This window comes from Rattus rattus, chromosome 6 (assembly GCF_011064425.1).
Source record: "Rattus rattus isolate New Zealand chromosome 6, Rrattus_CSIRO_v1, whole genome shotgun sequence".
Lineage (NCBI taxonomy): Eukaryota > Metazoa > Chordata > Mammalia > Rodentia > Muridae > Rattus > Rattus rattus.
In genome coordinates this window covers 105,875,818-105,896,064 of record NC_046159.1, presented here as the reverse complement: position 1 = coordinate 105,896,064, position 20,247 = coordinate 105,875,818, and the positions used below count along the sequence as shown (strand labels likewise).

General features: G+C 40.2%; 1 protein-coding gene across 1 annotated transcript in view; it reads left to right on the top strand.

The window, feature by feature from the left end:
* Positions 1-20,247, top strand: part of Exoc4 (exocyst complex component 4) — a 725,423-nt gene that overhangs the window by 552,639 nt on the left and 152,537 nt on the right. Inside the window, exon 12 of the mRNA XM_032906792.1 lies at positions 17,805-17,941. Coding sequence (XP_032762683.1) covers positions 17,805-17,941 — 137 coding nt within the window. The remainder of the gene's footprint in view (positions 1-17,804; positions 17,942-20,247) is intronic.

Genomic DNA, 20,247 nt, shown 5'->3' with positions numbered 1-20,247 from the left:
TCCCTCTCACGTATACCTCCCTGCATTTCTTTGTACTCAAGTAATACTCAGACCTCATGAAACAGGTGTTAGGGAAATTCATCAAGTGTGAACGTCTTGCCTGACTATGCTGGTGCTGGACCCCAGCCTTGACTTGGAGAACTTTAATACATTCGACAGACTGTCCACTCTTACTGTCACTAGTTAGTGCTCATGGTTTACTCTATCTCAGAGCTTGCCATAAAAGTATTCTCAATGCTGTGTTCAATGTTTTGTACAAATTTCCATCACTAAATTTCCCAGTCATATCTTTTCTTTATTTTAGCATTTTGATTCATTTAAATATGATGCTTTACGAAGTATCTCAAATCTGCTCTCTATGGTGGTGATGATTAATTTTCGTTGTTTACTTGTTTAAACTAAAAAACTTAAGGGAAGGATATAGCAGAGATTCCTGGAGGGAAGGGAAAGGAGGAAATGATGTGCTTACGTTTTAGTTAAAGATTTAAAAACAACAAAGCAAACATAGACCATTAGTGAGGTACAGCTTTGGGCCATCTGCAAGGGTGTTTTCACAGAGAATTAACAAAGGGTTGAAGAACCGCCTGGAATGTGTTCAGCACCATGCCGGGGCTGGATTCTTGACTGGACTCCTTGACTAGATCAAAAGGAAAGAAATGGGAAAGACAGTCAAATGTGGGAATTTCTGGTTTTTGTGGAATTCCTGGTCCACTGAGATGTTGGTGAGCATAGGCTCTCCTTACCATGTCAACGATGTCCTTCACACCATGAGTGGAAATCAGCCTCTCCTTTAGGTTGGTTCTTGTCAGGTGTTGGGCCACAGCACCACCTAGGAAAGGAACTAGTACAGGGTGTGTTTTAGTCATACCCTGGCTCCCCAAGAACCGGGTCTAAAACTCTCAGAAATATTGTGAGCTGATTAGTAAAAAAAGCAATTAATGAAAAATAAAATCACTCACATCAACAGCAATGATAATGAGTGTGAATTAATCAGATCTAATTATTCTACTCGACCATACTAATACCCCTGCTCTTGAAGTTATCTGCGTCTGTTGTGGCTTCAACCCATTCACTACCTGTGCTGCTGTGTGTTTTTCTCCAGGTCTTAGTTCCGTGTTGTCACACTGGCTGCTTAAAATCCACCATATTAGAACTGCTTATGTAATCAAAGGCAGGGAACACACAAGTTAAGGCTCTTCCTTCTCCAGGGAACCCAGCTGTCAGATGCTGTCCCCACTGACCAGCCATGCTTGTCTCTGCTCCTACCAGTTGCTCAGACTCCAGCCACCCCAGTTACCATTTCTCTTCAAGATATCAAAATTCTCTACCCAAGATAGCTATATCTACCTAATTTTCCTTGTGCTTCATGTGAGTAACCATTAGGCCCAGATTTTTGCTCTGAATTCATGCTCATGTTCTGATCTGACTCCCTGTCCTTTTGGTTCCCCCACAAATCAGCCATTTATTTCTCTGTATCTACCTCCCATCTCTTCTACCAACTGCTTCATAGTCTTTGCCTTGCTGTAGTTACGATCAAAGGCATTGCAGACAGACTAACTAAATGACTGTTAATCTGACCCCACACTTACTAGTTATCACCTTAGCTTCTTACTGAATCTTTTTAGTCTTAGTCTCATTATCCATATAGATCAGGTGTTAATTATGAGGTATAAATTAATTTTTAAAATGCCTAGAAAAATTTCAACACTACATTAAGCAATATGTGCATACGTATTTAAATGAAGTAAGTACTTGTAAGCTGGGTGTGATGGCTCATACATACAGCCTCAGCACTAGGAAGCCTAGGACATTAGATCATGAGTTCAAGGCCAGCATGAACCATATTATGAGACTGTCTCAAATAACATGAATAAATAGTTGGCAGTTGCTCCCTGTCCACCAGATTACTGAGTTGCATCAAAGAAGAGGGAAACTTCCTGAGGTTGTAACAGAATAATACCTACTGGGAGCTAATGGAAAGGTAAATGAAATTTAAAAAAAAAAAAAAAAAAAGTTGTCATTAGGAATGGAGACCGATAAGAACAAAACGGGTTAAATTTCAGAATACATCACAAAAATTAAAATCTATAATATGAACTTTAGTATTTTCTTTCAAATATGTGTTCTAGGGAAATAAAGAACATTTTATCCTCAACCCCCCACCCCCATCTAAGTGTTGAACTCAGAACATCGTGTTTGCTAGGCAAGCTCCAAGCTAGGCTGTGAGCCCAAAAGGAACATTTTTCAAAATGCTTAGAAAATTCCCATTTTGATTTCACCAATTAAATCAATTTTAGTTTTTACTAAAGGGAGAAATTCAGTTGTCACAAATTTAAGGTACTTATTCTAAATCAAATGTGCTTTACACAAATGCCATGGAGACAGAGTGCAAGATGGGAGTCTGTGTCCACAGGAAGAGCAAGTCCAGGAACCACAGCACTCGTTTGTCTGGCCGTCTGGAGGGCTCCAGGGAGCCAGGATCTTAATTTTACCCTCATTCCTAGGATAAAGGCGAAACAATAAAAGAAGAAAATGGGCTGCAAGGGCATTCTACTTTTCATTTAAAAAATAATTCAAGTGATAACAGGAGCAGGGAGTTTAAAAGAAAAAAACGAAAGGCCATTATAATGATTTGAATGCTCAGTCTGTATTTTGCTGTGGGTTCTATTGTTCTCAGCTACATGGGAACCATGGTAATTTTATGAATCATTAGAATTTTCTTTCCAAATTATATGTGCATGTTCTCAAAGTGCCTCCTCCTAAGCTCACCACAGTAAAAGGCTGCTGAACAATTTCATTTAATGCATTTGGATTTTGTGCTAATGTTGTATTTTTAAATATTTGTACTTAGCAAACCAAAGACAAAATAACGACAGCTGAGTCTTTGTGCATTTTACGTCTCCTACTTTTGAAATTCTGAGTCTGTTTCCATTCTCGTCTACAGTCTAGTGAGAAGCCATAGAAATATGAAAACCTAAGTTAGCATCATGGTGGCTTAAAAGCTAATGTTAAAAACAATCAAGAACAATACTTGAACTCTGTGCTCAGGCATATTTCCTATGAGAGACATATTGTCTGCAGAGTTTACTGATTCCTAAAACCTGACTCCTAAGAGAGATGGTGGCTCCCAGACGCCAGTTCACTAATTGGGCCTTTCAATCCGAGTGTGAGCCACAGAAAATCATTGAATGAAGGTGAGAGAGATGTAAAGTTAGTTTACTTTCTTGGGCAAAATTATTCTTCCTATTTGGGGTATTAAAACACTTATACCTTTATTTTTTCCATCTTTATTAAATTGGGTATTTATTTACATTTCAAATGTTATTCCCTTCCCAGTTTCCAGGCCAACATCCCCTAACCCCTTCCCCCTAACCCTCCACATCCTCCCCATTCTATTCATGGGTCCAGTTCCTCCAAGGGCTTCCTGGTGCCCCACGCTATTCATTGCTGCCTATGCAGTTCACCCCAAGCAATCACATTCCTGATTCCTTCAACGGGGTCCAACCAGTGCAGGATTCCAAGGGCTTCCCCAGGAGATCTTCCACTGGTGCTCTTACTAGGTCTGTTCTAAATTGCTATCCCCCTCCCATGCAAAGTTAGAGCCACAGGGTTTCATGTCCATGCATAGGGTAATTCAAGCATTTGGGCTAATAGCCACTTTGAGTGCATAGTGGCTTAATCACCTGGAAGCCATCTGATTGAATTTATTTTTGATTAGCATTGTTGTTTTTCATATGGGGGGGCATCACTGGCTATTATAAAGAAGGCAATGCTTTGTTATATGTTGAGCTTTTTGGGTATATGCAGTCCCTTTTCTCTGATTCCTTCAAACAATGGGGGTCCCTCTTTCTGACATCCTCGCCATGTCAGAGTTTTTGATTCAGGTGGTTTGCATTTCCTATGACTAAAGATGTTGAACATTTTAGGTGCCTATGTTCAACACCTTTGCTGTGAATTCCTTTTGGCCAAACAACCTGTTTATTTGTCTCTCAGGGTATTTTTAGATTCCTTTCCCGGTTCCCAACATCCCCCTCCCTTCCTTACATCCAATTCCTGTCAGCCTGCACTTAATTTCCCCTTCCACTGCTTCATCCATCTTGTCTAATGTTAGGGCTCCCATTTTTTAGGTGGGCTTAGTCCCTGAAGCTCTGGTTGCTTGATTGTTGTATGTCCAGCATGTTCTTTCTCTGGGGGTCCTATTCTCAGTTCAGGGTTTTGCTGAATTTGGGTCCTTCTGTCTCTGTTTTCTGCAATCTTTTTTTGCCATCCATCTATTCCCCTGTCAAGGGGGCATTCAATGAATGCTTGTTCCCTCTTTTCCCTGCCAAGGGTATTCTTTGTTCCCTTTTTAAAGAAGGAGTGAAGCATTCACATTTTGATCATCCGTCTTGAGTTTCATTTGTTCTAGGGATCTAGGGTAATTCAAGCATTTGGGCTAATAGCCACTTATCAATGAGTGCATACCATGTGTGTTTTTCTGTGATTGCCATTACCTCACTCAGGATGATATTTTCCAGTTCCAACCATTTGCCTCTCGAATTTCATATAAAGTCATTGTTTTTTGATAGCTGAGTAATATTCCATTGTGTAGATGTACCACCTTTTCTGTATCCATTCCTCTGTTGAAGGGCATCTGGGTTCTTTCCAGCTTCTGGCTATTATAAATAAGCCTGCGATGAACATAGTGGAGCACGTGTCTTTTTTATATGTTGGGGCATCTTTTGGGTATATGCCAAAGAGAGGTATAGCTGATCCTCAGGCAGTTCAATGTCCAATTTTCTGAGGAACCTCAGACTGATTTCCAGAATGGTTGTAAATTAGTCTGCAATCCCACCAACAATGGAGGAGCATCTGCTGTCACCTGAGTTTTTGATTTTAGCTTTCTGGTGTGAGACATCCTCTAAAGATGTTGAACATTTCGGTGTTTCTCAGCCATTCTGCTGTGAATTCCTGAGTTTTTTTTGTTTCTGTTTAACTTGAGTTCATATTTTGATATAAGGCTCACTGGTGTGAGGTGAAATCTCAGGTTGTTTTGTTTGTCATTTTGCCTTATGACTAAAGATCCCATTTGAACATTTAGAGTCTTTAGGTGCTTTTTTCCAGCCATTCAACATTCCTTAGTTTGAGGTCTGTGAAGGTCTTTGTTTAGCTTTTGTACTGAACCCCATTTTTTTAACTTGAGTATTTATTTACATTTAATAGGTGTTATTCCTTTCCCCCCAGGGTCACTTGTTTAAAAAGGGCCAACATCCCCTAATCCTCCCCATCCCCTTCTTTCCAGGATGGGTGTTTCCTCCCATCCTCCCCCATTGCCGCCTCCCCCCAACAATCATCCGTCTCACTGGGGTGAACCCCATTTTTTAATAGGGATTATTTGGTCCCCTGCAGTCTAACCCACCTGAGTTCTTTGTATATTTTTGGATTTATTTACAATTCGAAAAGGCCCTCTATCCCCCTAATCCCTGCCCTTGTAGGATTGGGTGAAAGATTATTTTTCCCAATCTGAGTTCTTGGGATGCCGTTGTAGGATTGGTAAAGATCTTTTCCCAATCTGTTGTCCGCTTTGTCCTAACAACCATAGTGTCCTTTTGCCTTACAGAAGCTTTGCAGTTTTATGAGATCCCATTTGTCGATTCTTGATCTTAGAGCATAAGCCATTAGTGTTTTGTTCAGAAATTTTCTCCAGTGCCCATGTGTTTGAGATTCTTCCCCACTTTTTATTCTATTAGTTTGAGTTATCTGGTTTGATGTGATCCACTTGGACTTAAGCTTTGTACAGGGTGATAAGCATGGATCGATCTGCATTCTTCTACATGCTGACCTCCAGTTGAACCAGCACCATTTGCTGAAAAAATGCTATCTTTTTTCCATTGATGGCTTTTGGCTCCCTTTGTCAAAAAATCAAGTGACCATAGGTGTGTGGTTTCATTTCTGGGTCTTCAATTCTGTTCCATTGGTCTATCTGTCTGTCTCTGTACCAATACCATGCAGTTTTTATCACTATTGCTCTGTAATACTGCTTGAGTTCAGGGATAGTGATTCCCCCTGAAGTCCTTTTATTGTTGAGGATAGTTTTAGCTATCCTGGGTTTTTTGCTATTCCAGATGAATTTGCAAATTGTTTTGTCTAACTCTATGAAGAATTGGATTGGAATTTTGATGGGGATTGCATTGAATCTGTAGATCGCTTTTGGTTAAATGCCATTTTTATTATAATAATCCTGCCAGTCCATGAGCATGGGAGATCTTTCCATCTTTTGAGATCTTCAATTTCTTTCTTCAGAGGCTTGAAGTTCTTATCATACAGATCTTTCACTTGCTTGGTTAAAGTCACACCGAGATATTTTATATTATTTGGGTCTACACTTGTACCTTCAGTGATATTATAGATTTTTATGTTTTCTCTTTACTTAATAAAATAAAAAAAAATTAGATCTCTGCTCGTCTGCCTTTTTCTTTCTGATTAGTGAAATCGCACTGTCTAGGAAGCATTGTACATTCTAAGTATTGGCTACATCTGTCCCAGGGGTGTAGGTGTTTCCTGTGTGAAGACTGTCTTAGAAGGAAGGACTTCAAAGCCTCAATATTCTGGGCTTTAACCACTTACTGTTCTTATGCATGGTAGGACAGCTGCCTCCCTGGGCAGTGTGTAGGTGGTTCTATTCCTGTTCTTTTCACAGGAGCTTTGGCAGGATACCCTGGAGTTTATTTCATTGGAATGCATCGTGGGGATTTCCAAGCTCATTTTCGATCCATATCCTCACAAATAATGTGCTCCAGACTAAAGCATAACAGAAACATGAATGACTTGGGCTCAAAACTTAGAAGGTGACCTAAAAGCGATGTTTCTGTTACCATGGGTGGCTGGAGATGTCATCCTGTGTCATGAAGAATATCCCATTCCTTGCAAATGAGAAAAGGGACAAAGACTCACTCAACTCTCCCAAGTCAGTCAACAGGAACATCACGATGGGAGCCTAGCTCTCCTGTTGGCTAGTCTTTTAGTTTGGGGGTGCTGACAACACATTCTGACTTGTCCAACCTGGAAAAGTCAGGTAGTATAGTTAAGTTTGTTCCTACAGTGAGCTAGAAGGCTGGGTTACCATTGCCAGAATTTATTTTTTAAATGAGAAGCAACTTTGAAGTCATTAGTCCTCAAATGTTTTTACTCCTAGTTTAGAGCATATTTGGGTTGTGTGGTCTCCCCTTGAACAAATTTCCCCTTGCATGTGTGGATGATTGCACACTTGCTCACATGCTCTCTCCCCTGAACAGGTCCATATGTTCCCTTTTTACTGGAAGCCAAGCTTCCTGTCCCTTCCCCTCCTCAGAGGGCTCCAGATCTCACCTCAGAGGTACCTGAGTAACCCAGGCTGAAAGAATTTGTAGTGAAGCTTGTCAGCATAATTGATTATTATATGGTATGAGCCACCAAAGACAGGTGAGCCTGCACAGTGTGGAACAAATTTGTATGTAGTACGCATCTCCCATTGGGTCCGCCCTGTCTTCCTCCTCTGACATGTTGATTTATATATTTGCAGCTCTTCCCTAATGAATCATGTCCCGTTGTAAGTCACTGGAACCCCCTGCTGAGCACCCTGCCTCTGCTAACACAGGAACAATAAAAAGTCTGCTCTGAATGCTTGGTTCTGTTAGTTGGCCCTAACAGAAATGGTTGAGGATGTCTAATCTTTAAAAGGACAAAAATCACGTAAAATGTTTGAGTAGTATTGCTACCTTAAGGAACACGCTCTTGTGACTGCAGGTGCTTTGCCTCATGATGGAGTCTAGTCAGAGTGGCCTGAGAAGGGAAGATATGTAAAGAAATAAAAGCATGTCCCCGCACCTTGGTGGCAGCCTGACATGCTGCCATCCTCTGCAAACCTAACCGTAAAGTGCTTTGAGTGTGAGACTTGCTATAAAATGGGAAGCTAATGACTGTTCTACTTTCTCACAATCTGTTAGATCTCACATGATGTATTTACAGTGTTCAGGGTTCTCGGGAACAGGAAGAGTAGTGTTAGAAACGCTGTGCTTACGGTGATAACAGTGCATGGGAAATTATGCTAAGACCCAATTTGAAGAAATTTTAATCCTGTGCCCTTCCAGTCTGTCTTTCCATCGTAGGTGTCAGTTCCTGATAAATTAAAAGGCCAGAGTTTGGGGAAAATAAAAAGAGAGAAGAAGGCTTAAGAGAGGGCTTGAGCTATCCATGAATAGACCCTTGGCTACTGACATTGAAGGTCCATGCCTCCAGAAGGCTGGCCAAACGGAACATCAGACTGATCAGCCTTCCTTTCTATCCTGTGTACCTACTGTATACTACATGTACTACTGTGTACCTACATGTGCATACGTCACATGGTCCTTCATAGCATGTTTCCAGCCACTATCTCTCTTCCCTCTCTTTACCCCGTGTTTGTAGCTTTCTGAAAACCTGGCTTCACCAAATCCATAACTATAACAATTATAAAGGTTGTATAAACCCTCCGCAAGCATCCATCAATTATCTTGACCTTGCTGAACATTGCACTGTAGACTACCAAAGACATTAGCCCATCATTTACAGTTCAGCAGAAGCAACAAAAACAGTTATTTGAAGATGGGCCATGTATTTAGACTGTTTAATCTCAAATACTAGATGGAACTATTACTTTGCATTTGTGTTTGGGCACCTTGTAGAACCTGGACCCTCAGTTTATTTCATCTGTAAATGGAATGTTAGCATGTACCTTGTTGATGCCTAGATAAGATTAACATGAGTTAAATAAGATAATGCATGTAAAATGTGTAGAGTTCACAATAATCTTACGGTTTGTTTCAAATTTTTCTTTAAAAGTTAAACCTCCAGAAGATAGGAAATCTGTGTGCCTGTGTGCGTGTACTGTGGCACGGCTACAGCATAGTGTTGTAGTGGTGCCTGGCGCATAACTGACACCATCGCAGTGAGTACTGGATGGTGAAACATAGTTTGTTATCTTACAATCCCTATTTACCTTAACATAAATTGTATTTACGTTTGTAGTTGTTTCCATAATAAGAGAAAGGAATAGTAGTTTTGGGCACTTGAGAATTGTAAGGGTCAGCATTTGTCTTTCAGGATCTCTCTGTTCTCTATAAATGTGTCTAGACAGTTCCTTTCAAGTCTTTTTGCTTTTTTTTACTGCTGCTTTATTTTTTCATTTTGAATAAATTAGCTTTTAAAACTTCAGTATTTGTTATGTTAAGAAACAAGGGGACTTTCAAAATGTATTTATTTCCATTGTAGAATGTGGAATATTTAGCCCTTTGGGCAGAATATTTAGCAATACACAGCTGTGAAGGACAGCTCTAAAAGACACTGCCAACTGGCTGGAGGAAACCTCTAGGTTCTTCTTTCTCCTGTGAGGGCCTAGAGTAATGACCTTGTTGTTTACAGGCCAGTGTTCTTGCTAATCCTCTTCCTTGGCCCTTTTTCCTTACCTCGAGGTTTTTGGTTTTTTTTGCTTTTGGTGCTATTTTGGTGTTTTGTTTTGTTTGAAGTGAAAATGAAAATGCTGGTGCAGAACATGTTTTGTTACAATAATATTTTATCGATGATCTTCACCAAGTATAAAATACTTCAACAGCGTGGGAAGTCTAAGCTAATAGCAGTGGCCAAGGTTGACCTGTTGTCATCTCATAAAAGGAAGAGTTCATCTAAAGTTAATAATCAAGAGGCCTCAGGGTGTTACTTGAAGGGAAGGGGAATAAAATTTAAGTATCTCATAGTGACTATTATTCTTCTTGACAGAGAAATCAAGATTGGTCAGCAGCTTCTACTATACTACTCCCCTACATATCATTGAACAAAATAAAATTATATCGATATACAAGAATAATGGAATGTGATCTGCTGTTATTTTCTCAAAAACAATTACTAATATAAAACTTTGTATTTCATTTTCCTATGCTGCCTTCTCACTTTAATCATGAAGTCAAGGTCATGGCACAGATTTAAATTATTCCAAATACATGATCAGTTTTCCATATGCTTTCAAAGCTGAATCTATGACCTCTTCTGTTCATCTCAGATGAATTTATTTACAGCAACTACAGCATACTTATAGCATTGCACTTCCACACTCCGGGACAGTTGCATTTGAGAAACATCCACTCTGGAAATACTAAAGGTCAAACAAGAAATTAGAAATAGCATCTGTAATTAAGGAATTATGTTTTGAAAATCCAGTTCCAGATAGTCCCAGAGCACATCATTCATCAGAACAAGACTCCCTAAAAGGTAAAAAGGAATCAAGCTCAGGTCACTGGACTGAGCCATCTCACTGTCTCATTCTCCACGGTTTTAATGAGCAAATACGCTGTGTAATTACTTACATGAACTCTAAAGACATCTAGTATTTTTATGATTCTTTTTTTCCGAGACAGTTATAAATCCTGCTTAATTCTTTGGACTGATGAAGGAGCTTCAGAATGCTTCTCTGTCTACACCACACATTCCGCCTTTCTGAGAAGTGGAACTTTTTGAAGGCCACTTTCTACATTTGAAGTAGGTCATCAGGTGATTAGAACATCAAATTGGATTCATTTGCTGCATCTTGTTTTTGGAAAAGAGATTTCAAAATATTTAGTCCTCTATACATATATACTTCATAAAAGATGTGGCTTCTGGCCGCCTCTCAGCCTGCTCTTTTGACACTTCCGCTCTCCCTTCTTCCTTCTTCCCCATCTTAAAGGACCACTCGGATTCTTAAATCCAATTTTAGTTCATGTGCCCATTGTTTTGCTAACCTAAAGGTCTTTTCTAGTATTCTTGTTCAGCCTATAAAAATTGTTATTTTGGCACTCAATTCAGTTGCAAATTCTTCTTTCTTAACACTGTCCACCCATCTGCCCCGGTACCATTAACTTTTTCCATACCTCTGCTATATTTCAGATAAACTTACTTGTTCATCCATAATTGCTAGTAGGCAGGAATCCTGTCCTTTGTGTGTGTGTGTGTGTGTGTGTGTGGGTGGGGGCTAACTCTTCAGTTAGTTCAGTGTTACACACAGAAAAGATAGTTTTCTACTTAATTAGTAGAATTAGTTAAGTTTTCTACTTAATGAATTAGTTAAGTTTCCTTGATCTTCTCTAGACAGCTCTTACCTGGTGGTCAGCACTAACAATTTCAGTAATTGTGTTGTATCTTCACATTTAAAACCACAAAAGGCATTAAAACAGGACAGCAAGAAAGGTGTGGGGAGGGGTGGACCAAGCCTAGAACTTTCTGAAGGAGTGCCTGTTTGTGTATGCAGTGAGTGGATAGAATAGTTTAAAACTGAAGTTTACCATCTGCCCATGTACCACCAAGCAGATTTCTTTTTCGATAACCCCACCTACACTAACACACACACACACACACACTTGTCTAGTACAAATAGCTTCCATCCTGTCACTACTGATAGCCTTTAATCCCGAGCGTCTCCCCATGGAATCAGATTCTAATCTTCTTCCGTAACTGCAGTTTCTCTGTGCTCTTCATCCCTAGGCTGTTCAAGTGGACTACTAGTCTCTTACTTCCTTTACCTTGCTCTGCTCTGCAGCATCTCATTGTATTACGGTTTTACTTTTCATTCCTCTTTGAATGGTCAATTTTTTGTTGGTCATTTCCTGGTTTTGCTGTGGGTATAAGATTTTTTTATTAAGAAACAAACTTGGAATACATCTTCAGTTACCTGCTTTCTTCCTTCCTCAGTGGGGTTCTGAAAGGAATTATATCACTGTAGTTAAGGAGTATACTGTTTTTGTCATCCTACATATCCTGTCTCTCTTCTTAGAAATCAAACTATTGCGAGAAAAAGCATAATGTTATAGAAAACAAATCTAAGATGTTCTGCTTGTCCTCCTTCCCCTCAATGTGGACTTAGGGAAGAATGAACATGAAAGGAAGAATGTCTTCCCTCGGGTTTGAAAGATAAGAAATGTTTTCCAGGCAAAGGAACAAAGAACAGAGCATTTTAGACAATAATAAACCTCACTGAAGTAGTTGGTGATTGGAAAGGAGTCCAACATAGCTGAACCTACAGATTGGGGTGGGTAGGAAGCCGCCATGCAAAGGGCCTTTTGAGTTATCTGTCCGCTCAGCCACTCTTTGAAGGCAGTGAGAGACATACAAATATCCTATTTTGTCACATTGTAAAGGCTAGTCATCTTAGAAAAGAATACTGTTTGTGGAAATATTGCTAAAGATCTTTAAATCCTACAACAGATAGGAATTTATCCAAAAAAAAAAACTCTGGATGTTCAAATAAACCTATTAAAAATGGGGTTTTAAACAGAGAATTACCTGAGGAATGCCTTGGCCACCTAAAGAAATGTTCAATGTGGGATTTAGGAAGAAATCTTCAAACATACCCTGAGAAAGGAGAATGTCTTCCCTGACAGCAAATGCTTTTTGAAAGAAAGAAAATTGTTTTTGGAAATCCTGAGGTTCCTCAGGCATTGAACTGCTACTGAGGATCCAGCTATACCTCCTCCTGGGCATATACAAAGGAACATATAAAAGACACGCATTTTCAGACAATAATAAGCCTGAAAGAACCCAGATGCCCCTTCAACAGGGAATGGATTGAGAAAATGTGGTCCACACAATGGAATATTACTCAGCTGAAAAAACAATGACTTTATGAAATTCAATGTAGGCAAATGGTTGGAACTGGAACTATCATCCTGGGAGGTAACCCAATCTCACAGAAAGACATACATGCCTTCATTGATAAGTGGCAAAAATGGAATTACCCTAGATGCCTAGAACAAATGAAACTCAAGACGGATGATCAAAATGTCTGAGAGACACATCCAGAATACAGCAAATACAGCCCAGGAAACCACTAACTGAGAACGGGAGTTTCAGAAAAGAACTGAAGAGCTTGAAGGAGCTCGTGACCCCATATGACAGCAATGATCAAATATAGGACTTAAAAGACTATACATGGACTTGACCTGACCTATTTTGAATATCCTAGTAAGAGCACCAGGAAGGGGGAAGCCCTTCCTGCTTAAATTTCTGTTGGGGAGAGGGCAGCAATGGGGGGGAGGGTTGGGAGGGGAACACCCATTGAAGGGAGGGGAGGGGATGTTTGCCCGAAACCTAAAGGGAATCATCTGTATATAAGAAATACAAAATAAAAAAAAAAAAAAAAAAAAAAAAAAAGAAAAAAGAAAAGAATACTGTTTGTTTGTATTCATGCAGTAGCTTCACCCAAATATATCCAGTACTTAAAAGATTCTCAGCTTCCCGATCACAGTCCTTGAAGGGAGACTACTATCCTAACTGATCTCATCAATGATTATTCATATGGGGGTATGTGTGGGGGTGTGGTTTCGGTTTTGCTCCACCCTTCTGAAAGTACTCTGTATTACCTCATTGAATACAATTTATAAATAACCTACATTGTGTTGTATATTCAGGCCCAGTGTTAGTGATAAGAGGGAATGGTCACTGGATTTTTTTTTTTTTAATTACAGTCTAATGGATGAGACAGCCAAGTGAACTAGTGATTATCAGAGTCCATAGAAAAGGACACTGAACGTAGATAACACATGTGTCAATGCATAAAGAAAGGGATTCATGTCATAGAAAGAGCATTATAGACAGAAAGATATAGGGGGCATGAAGGGGTTAGCTGGATACAAGCATGAGATGACTGGTAACTTAGAACGGTTAAGTAAGGGATTGCATGGAACTGGAGAGAAGCCTAGGGAAGCCAAAACTAAGCAGATTTGTATTCTAGGATGAGAAAAGAAGCCCCAAATTCTCCCTCTGCATGTCCAAGCATGTCATGAGGCCTACGTGCTGTAGAAAATGTGCCTACAAATACATTTTCCGCAAATGTAAAGGGGTGGTCTATGACAAATGGTTTTATGTTTTGACTTTTTTTTAAGTCCATTAATTAGAATAAAGATAGCCTATAACAGTTATTTCCCGAAGAGTCATTGTAGCATTAATATATATGAAGGCTTTCAAGTCTCCCAGTATAGAAACAACTTCAGTTTTATTTATCATATCATTTTCCAAAGCATGTGAGCATGGAGCCAACTTTCTATGATAGTAACATTTATATTTATATTTATTTTATGAAGTCCAATTTTGGCAAACAGTGGTCTGGGTCTCAAAAACCAAAACAAAAGCAATGTTCTCCATTCGTAAGGTTTATTTCTGTATCCGTGCATTGATTAGGATCAACTCTAAGATCACCCTCACATGGGCACGGGTTCTACTACCTTAACTCTACGTGAATTACTTTCAGTGCAGAACCAACAGCTGGTTCTTCTCCCCCACTGGCAGTTCAGGTGCTCCTGTATCCCTGCCATCAACTCAGTTGCTTATGCTTCCTCGCAGCTTTCCATTGCATTCTCGGCCTGGGGATTTTTTAACCCCTTGCTTTTGCCATGCCCAGGCTTCATTACCTACTAATAGGTTGTAAGAACTGTGAAATTAGCTGTTTCTAAACAAATATAAATCATTTAAAATGTGTTGAATAGCAATTATAATGAATAAAGTCACCTTTCCTTATTATGAAGCCCTTATACTCACATTGGCAAACTTCCAAATTAATACCGCACTAGTAAAGCAGTGGCGATGCTTAAAGAAAAGATCAAACAAATAAAACCAGGATCGACCTTGTTGAAATTTAATGTTTCCAGCATTTATCTGTCAGAACCACTGATTTGGAAATTGTTGTAACTTCTTGAAAAAGGTAGACCTTTTTCCCCCATAAAAATTCCCATCATTTTGCAGAGTGCAGTTTCATTTTCCTTGAAGAGAATGTAGTGATTGATTATCCAGAGTGCTGTGGTGACAAGGTAAACCAACCAAATAGCTCGGAAATTGTATGTAATCATATAGCATCACATAGGGGCCATGTCGAGCACAGCCATTGGAATTAAATTGTGCATTTCTCGTTAGTCCCTGCTGGTATTTCCTGCTCACCTCCAAAAACTATTCAGTCATCCTTTCTCCTCCAAACTCTTTGTCAGTTCCATTCTTATTGCCCAAAAGCACTGCAGTAGATGTGGAATAAACCTCCCTCACCCAAAGAGATTGCAAGCTGCAGGTGCCTAGTGACTTTCAGTGAGAAGATTTCACATTTCCTGTGCAAGCATTCTCTTATTAGTTCTGAAGATGCTGCCGTGGGATGAGCTAGTGGGAGGAAGGATGGGAGGTGAACAAGAGGGAAAGGGGCAGGCCAGCTGCCTCTGAGAAGCTGGGAATCTAGCTGTGAAGGCCAGACACACCTGCAAAAGCTTGAGAAGAGTTGCACACTGCTAACTCAGCCAGTGTCACAGTACCAATGCACAGATTGAGTGCATGAGTCATGTGGGCCAATAAAGGAGCAATCAAATTATCCTTGCTATTAGTGGACTAAATTGAGTCATAGCAAAGGAAGGGGCTACCCAAGCTACCCGAAGCTGATTATCAATCGTGTAATTGAGGATAGAACCAGGCCCTTTCTCCTAATGATAGAGTAAGCTCCTCATGTTCGTCTTACAATGCTTTAGAATTGAAGCAGGCTTTGTGAGGATTGCCGAGCTCCTCTCTGCGTTATTAATTGCTGTCCACATTTTGTAGCATATCCTGTGTTCTGAATTGGGATGAGGATTTTAGATGCTTAACGCGGGGACATGTAGCCGGGCAGAATCAATTCCTGTCAGTCACACACAAATACAGAGGAATGGGATTATAGATCAGGGTGAAGCTGCAGTGCTTTAATCTCAAAATCAATACAGAAAAGGAAGTTGAACTTGTGAGGATTCTATAGAGACTGTAATTTGGTTTCCTATGAGGTTTGCCTTACATAATACAATGTTCCTTTCTTCTCTCCTTCTAATTATTTCAGTAGGAATGGTAAGGGGAGGGGAAGGCATAGGAGACAGAAGCTCTTCCACCAAATCATCTGAAATAAGCATACCACTGTAGCTCTTACTTCAAGATAATCCCCCATTGTATTGGCTTTTATCTGATCTTTTCATTTTCAGGGAAAATTTATCTAAAATCCTGTCTCCATAGTGTATCTTTAAGCATAATAAAATGCTTCTTTGATTCTTTCCTAGGCCACCATGAGACTGTAAAAAGTATTTTTAATGTTTACTTTTATGACTAACTCTGCTGTAGCCTGTGTGATTTTATTTTAATAAATATATAACAAACTCTTTATTGACCAAAGGATTCCAGGCTGCTAGACATTCGATTAATATTTACTTCAGTGTGATTCTGCTCCTGTTGCAAGAGTTGTGAAATAATGGTTTAAAACACAGCCTTTTCTCAAAGATTTAGGACTTATTGAATGTTCCTCTTTTCGGACCTAACACTAGCTTGCTGCACCGTGCTCTCGCTTCAAGATGGTTTTAGGATTGTTAACTTTGGAAGTTCTTTGGTTCAATTTTAAAGTCATAGTCTATATGTGCCCTTCTTCACCTATGCTGACAACAGTGCCATCATTTGGTTCTGGACTCGCCCTCAAGAGCCTTCCTCTGAAAAGAGCTATTGGAGGCTGCTGACAGCTCTACGAGTCAGGTAGAATGGTGTGTCTCCGTCTGCTGGGGGCGTGCCCTTGCAGGAGACTGTAGAGCCCAGCAACAATCTCTCTTCTTAGGCTCCAGCCATGCCTTGAGCAGTTTAGTTTCACCATGTGATTCCACCATGGTGTGCAACCTCAGCACATGCCAGAATCAACCCAGCCAGTAAGTTATGGATGGACATCTCCAAAGTGAGCAAAAGCAGCCTTCCTCTCTGGAAGTTGTCTATCTCCTTCAGTTGTCATGGTAATAGAAATAAATGAGAAGCACAATGAACTCATGGAAAAATGATGGAGTGTGGTCAGAACTCAGGACCAGTATTAAAGCAGAATGGAAGGAAAAATGAGCAGAGCCTAGGGCCCTGGCTTTCCTATCTCCTCAGCGTGTTTACTCTGCTTTTCATGGACAGTCATTACAGGGGTGCTGAAAGGGTTAATAAGCTAAAGCAAGTGAAGTGCTAGTGTTGTGCCCTGTACTTGTAAGAACCCTGGAAACACTCATGATAACCTGAGTATTATGTGACTTTCAAATGATACAACACATGCTACAAACACCCTGCAAGCTGTAAGGCATGACCCAAATGTTCCTTGTTGTTATTAATACTGTGGTAGCTTTGAAGTGTAAAATAAATCATAGAAGCCTTCTTCTTTTCATTGCCTCTAGGAGATCTTTACTCAAGTAGTAATAAATCCCGAAGGTGATAAATAAGGTGCCTATTCACTATGAACAGTCTTTCTTAAAACCAAAAAAAAAAAAAAAAAAAAAGTTCCAGTCATGGTAACAGGAGCCTATAATCCCAGAGCATGGGAAATAAAGGTAGGAAGGTCAATAATTTAAGCCATTCTGGGCTGTCTCATAAGTTCAATGCCTACATGAGCTACATAGCAAAACTCAGTCTCAAAATCAGCAAGGAATAGGAATGTTGTTCAGGGAGGCAGTGCAAAATTCTGCTTTCCATCCCCAGCACCACTTTTTAAAAAGAATAAAAAACCATATACAGAGATATCGATAGATCCCATGAACAAAATCTTTTGAAAATCCCTACCCTGTGCCATTTCTGAGAAAATGCCTTTCAGGTCTTTGAAAGACTAGCTCTGTGTGAGGTATTTTTTTCATTGTTGATTTTAATCCATATGTTTAGGTGCCACAAACCCTCAGGAAGGCCAGGTGCTGTCACATCCTTCCAGTTGTGCTTGCTTCTCCTGTACTTTATTTCTAAATAGAAATCTCATGGTTTCTGTGTCCTCTCCTTTTATTCATTTCCAGAGCACCATCATCGTGGAGAAGACAGTACAAGACCTCATGAACCTGATGCATGACTTGAGTGCGTATTCAGATCAGTTCCTCAACATGGTGTGTGTGAAGCTCCAGGAATACAAGGACACATGCTCCACAGCCTACAGGTAGGGCGCTAGTGGGAATACTGACTCAGTGTGGAGCCTGGTAGTGGCTCAGCCTGGCAACACTGCCTTTCTTGCCTATCCCTGAGTTTGTCAAAGGGCATGACAACAAAGAGCACCATAGAGATGGTATCTTAGGTCCTTACACAGTTGCACTGGCAAAGGGAATGAAGGGAACAAAGGCAGACTTTTAAGATGGCCATGATGGCTCAGCTCAGGGGCCAACTCTGATTTCCATCGGAACCTAGAAGTACAAGATGTGTCTTCCTCAAGGAAACTTCAGGTCTTAACTAGTCCACTTGGTGAGTGAAAAGATCCTGATAACATAGTGATTTAAAACTCTTAATGCTCTATCCTACAAAGTTTTTCTCACTCTTCCAAACACATTCCTACTGACATTGATCTGAACCCTACCTACTGTCAGAAAAGGACAATTACACCTGGTATTAGCATCAGTTGAAGGAAGAAAAACTCTCGTGTGAACTTGAAACCTGTTAGACCTCAGATCTCTTTTTTCTGGGTTCAACGAATCATCTGGAGCTCATGGCAAGATCATAGCACTTCACACAGAAAACTAATAATAGGAACAAATTGCAGCCTGGTTGGCAAGGCTTGAAACAATTGCAGAAAAGAGAGAATTAAAATAAAATGCTAAAGTATATGGGACATGTAATTAAGGATGGGGAGGGCCAGTACAATCAGTAGTCGTAATCTGTGTGAAATCCCACAGAAAAGTGATTACAGACAGGAATAATTTTGCAGAAGATGATATATGACATTCACGGAAGTGGAGAGAATCATCAAGGCATTGCAATAAAGGAAAGGGCACACTAACCCAGTGGCCTGGTACTGGGAGGAGACAATACGAATTGCCCAAGCAGGAAGTCATAGGTGATAATGTTACCTAGGAAGAGGGACACTGACCAACAAAGGGTCTGAGACAACAAGATTTCGATATGTAGATATTCTGAGAGTTCTACAAAAATAAGGAAAACAGTAATCTGAAAGAGCGATATCACTCCCGTGAATGCAAGCCTCCTCACCCCAGCAGGAAGTATAAAAAGCCCTTATCCACATTGAGTTGTGCTCCCAACTATATTTACTCTTTGTATTCATCAAAATCAACATGTTAGATTCAAATCATATACTAATAATATTTTTATATCAATTACAGACCAAATAATCATCATGGTAATCCAGAAATATTAAAATATATTCTTGTGGTAACAAAATGTAAATTTTAATTTTAAAACAAGTGTATACAAATTTGCTTTGCCAAAAATTACAACCTAATAAGCAAATGTTTCAAGCATAAAAATGTACTCCATACAATAAAACTTAGTGAAGAAATAAAATACAAATGGTATTCAAAATAGGGGGAAAATAAGATCCATAAATGGAGCTTTTAGTATCTTTATAAATATCCAGTGGAAGTTTTCAAATCCATGTGAGATTGAGATTCCATTAAGTACATTTTTTATTAGATATTTTATTAATTTACATTTCAAATGTTATCCCCTTTCCTGGTCCCCGCCCCCGAAACACCCTATCTCATCCCTCCCACCCTGCTTCTCTGAGGGTGCTCCCCCACCCACCCTCTCCTGCCTTACTGTCCTGGCATTCCCCTACACTGGGGCAGCCAGCTTTCACATGATCAAGGGCCTCTTCTCCCATTGAAGCCAGACAAGGCCATCCTCTGTTACATAATGCAACTGGAGCCATGGGTCTGTCCATGTGTACTCTGTGGTTGATGGTTTAGTCCCTGGGAGCTCTGGGGGTTCTGGTTCGTCAATATTGTTGTTCTTCAATGGGGTCGCAAACCCCTTCAGCTCCTTCAGTCCTTTCTCTAGCTCCTCCATTGGGGTTCCAGTGCTCAGTCCAATGTTTGGCTGCCAGCATCCCCCTGTATTTGTCAGGCTCTGGCAGAGCCTCTTAGTAGACAGCTATATTAGGTTCCTGTCAGCATGCACTTCTTAGCATCATCAGTAGTGACTGGGGATGGTGTCTGCATATGGGATGGATCCCCAGGTGGGTCAATCTCTGGATGGCCTTTCCTTCAGTCTCTGCTCCACACTTTCTCTCCATATTTCCTTTAGATAAGAACAATTCTGGGTTAAAAAATTGGAGATGAGTGGGTGACCCCATCCCCCAACTGGGGACCTTGCCTAACCTCTGGATATGGTCTCTAAAGGTTCTCCCTGCCCTTCATGGCATTTCAGCTAATCTCATCCTCATTGAGTACTGGAAGCCTCTTGCTTTCCTGCCTTCTGGGACTTGCTGGTGGAAACCCCCAATCCCCTATCCCCTTC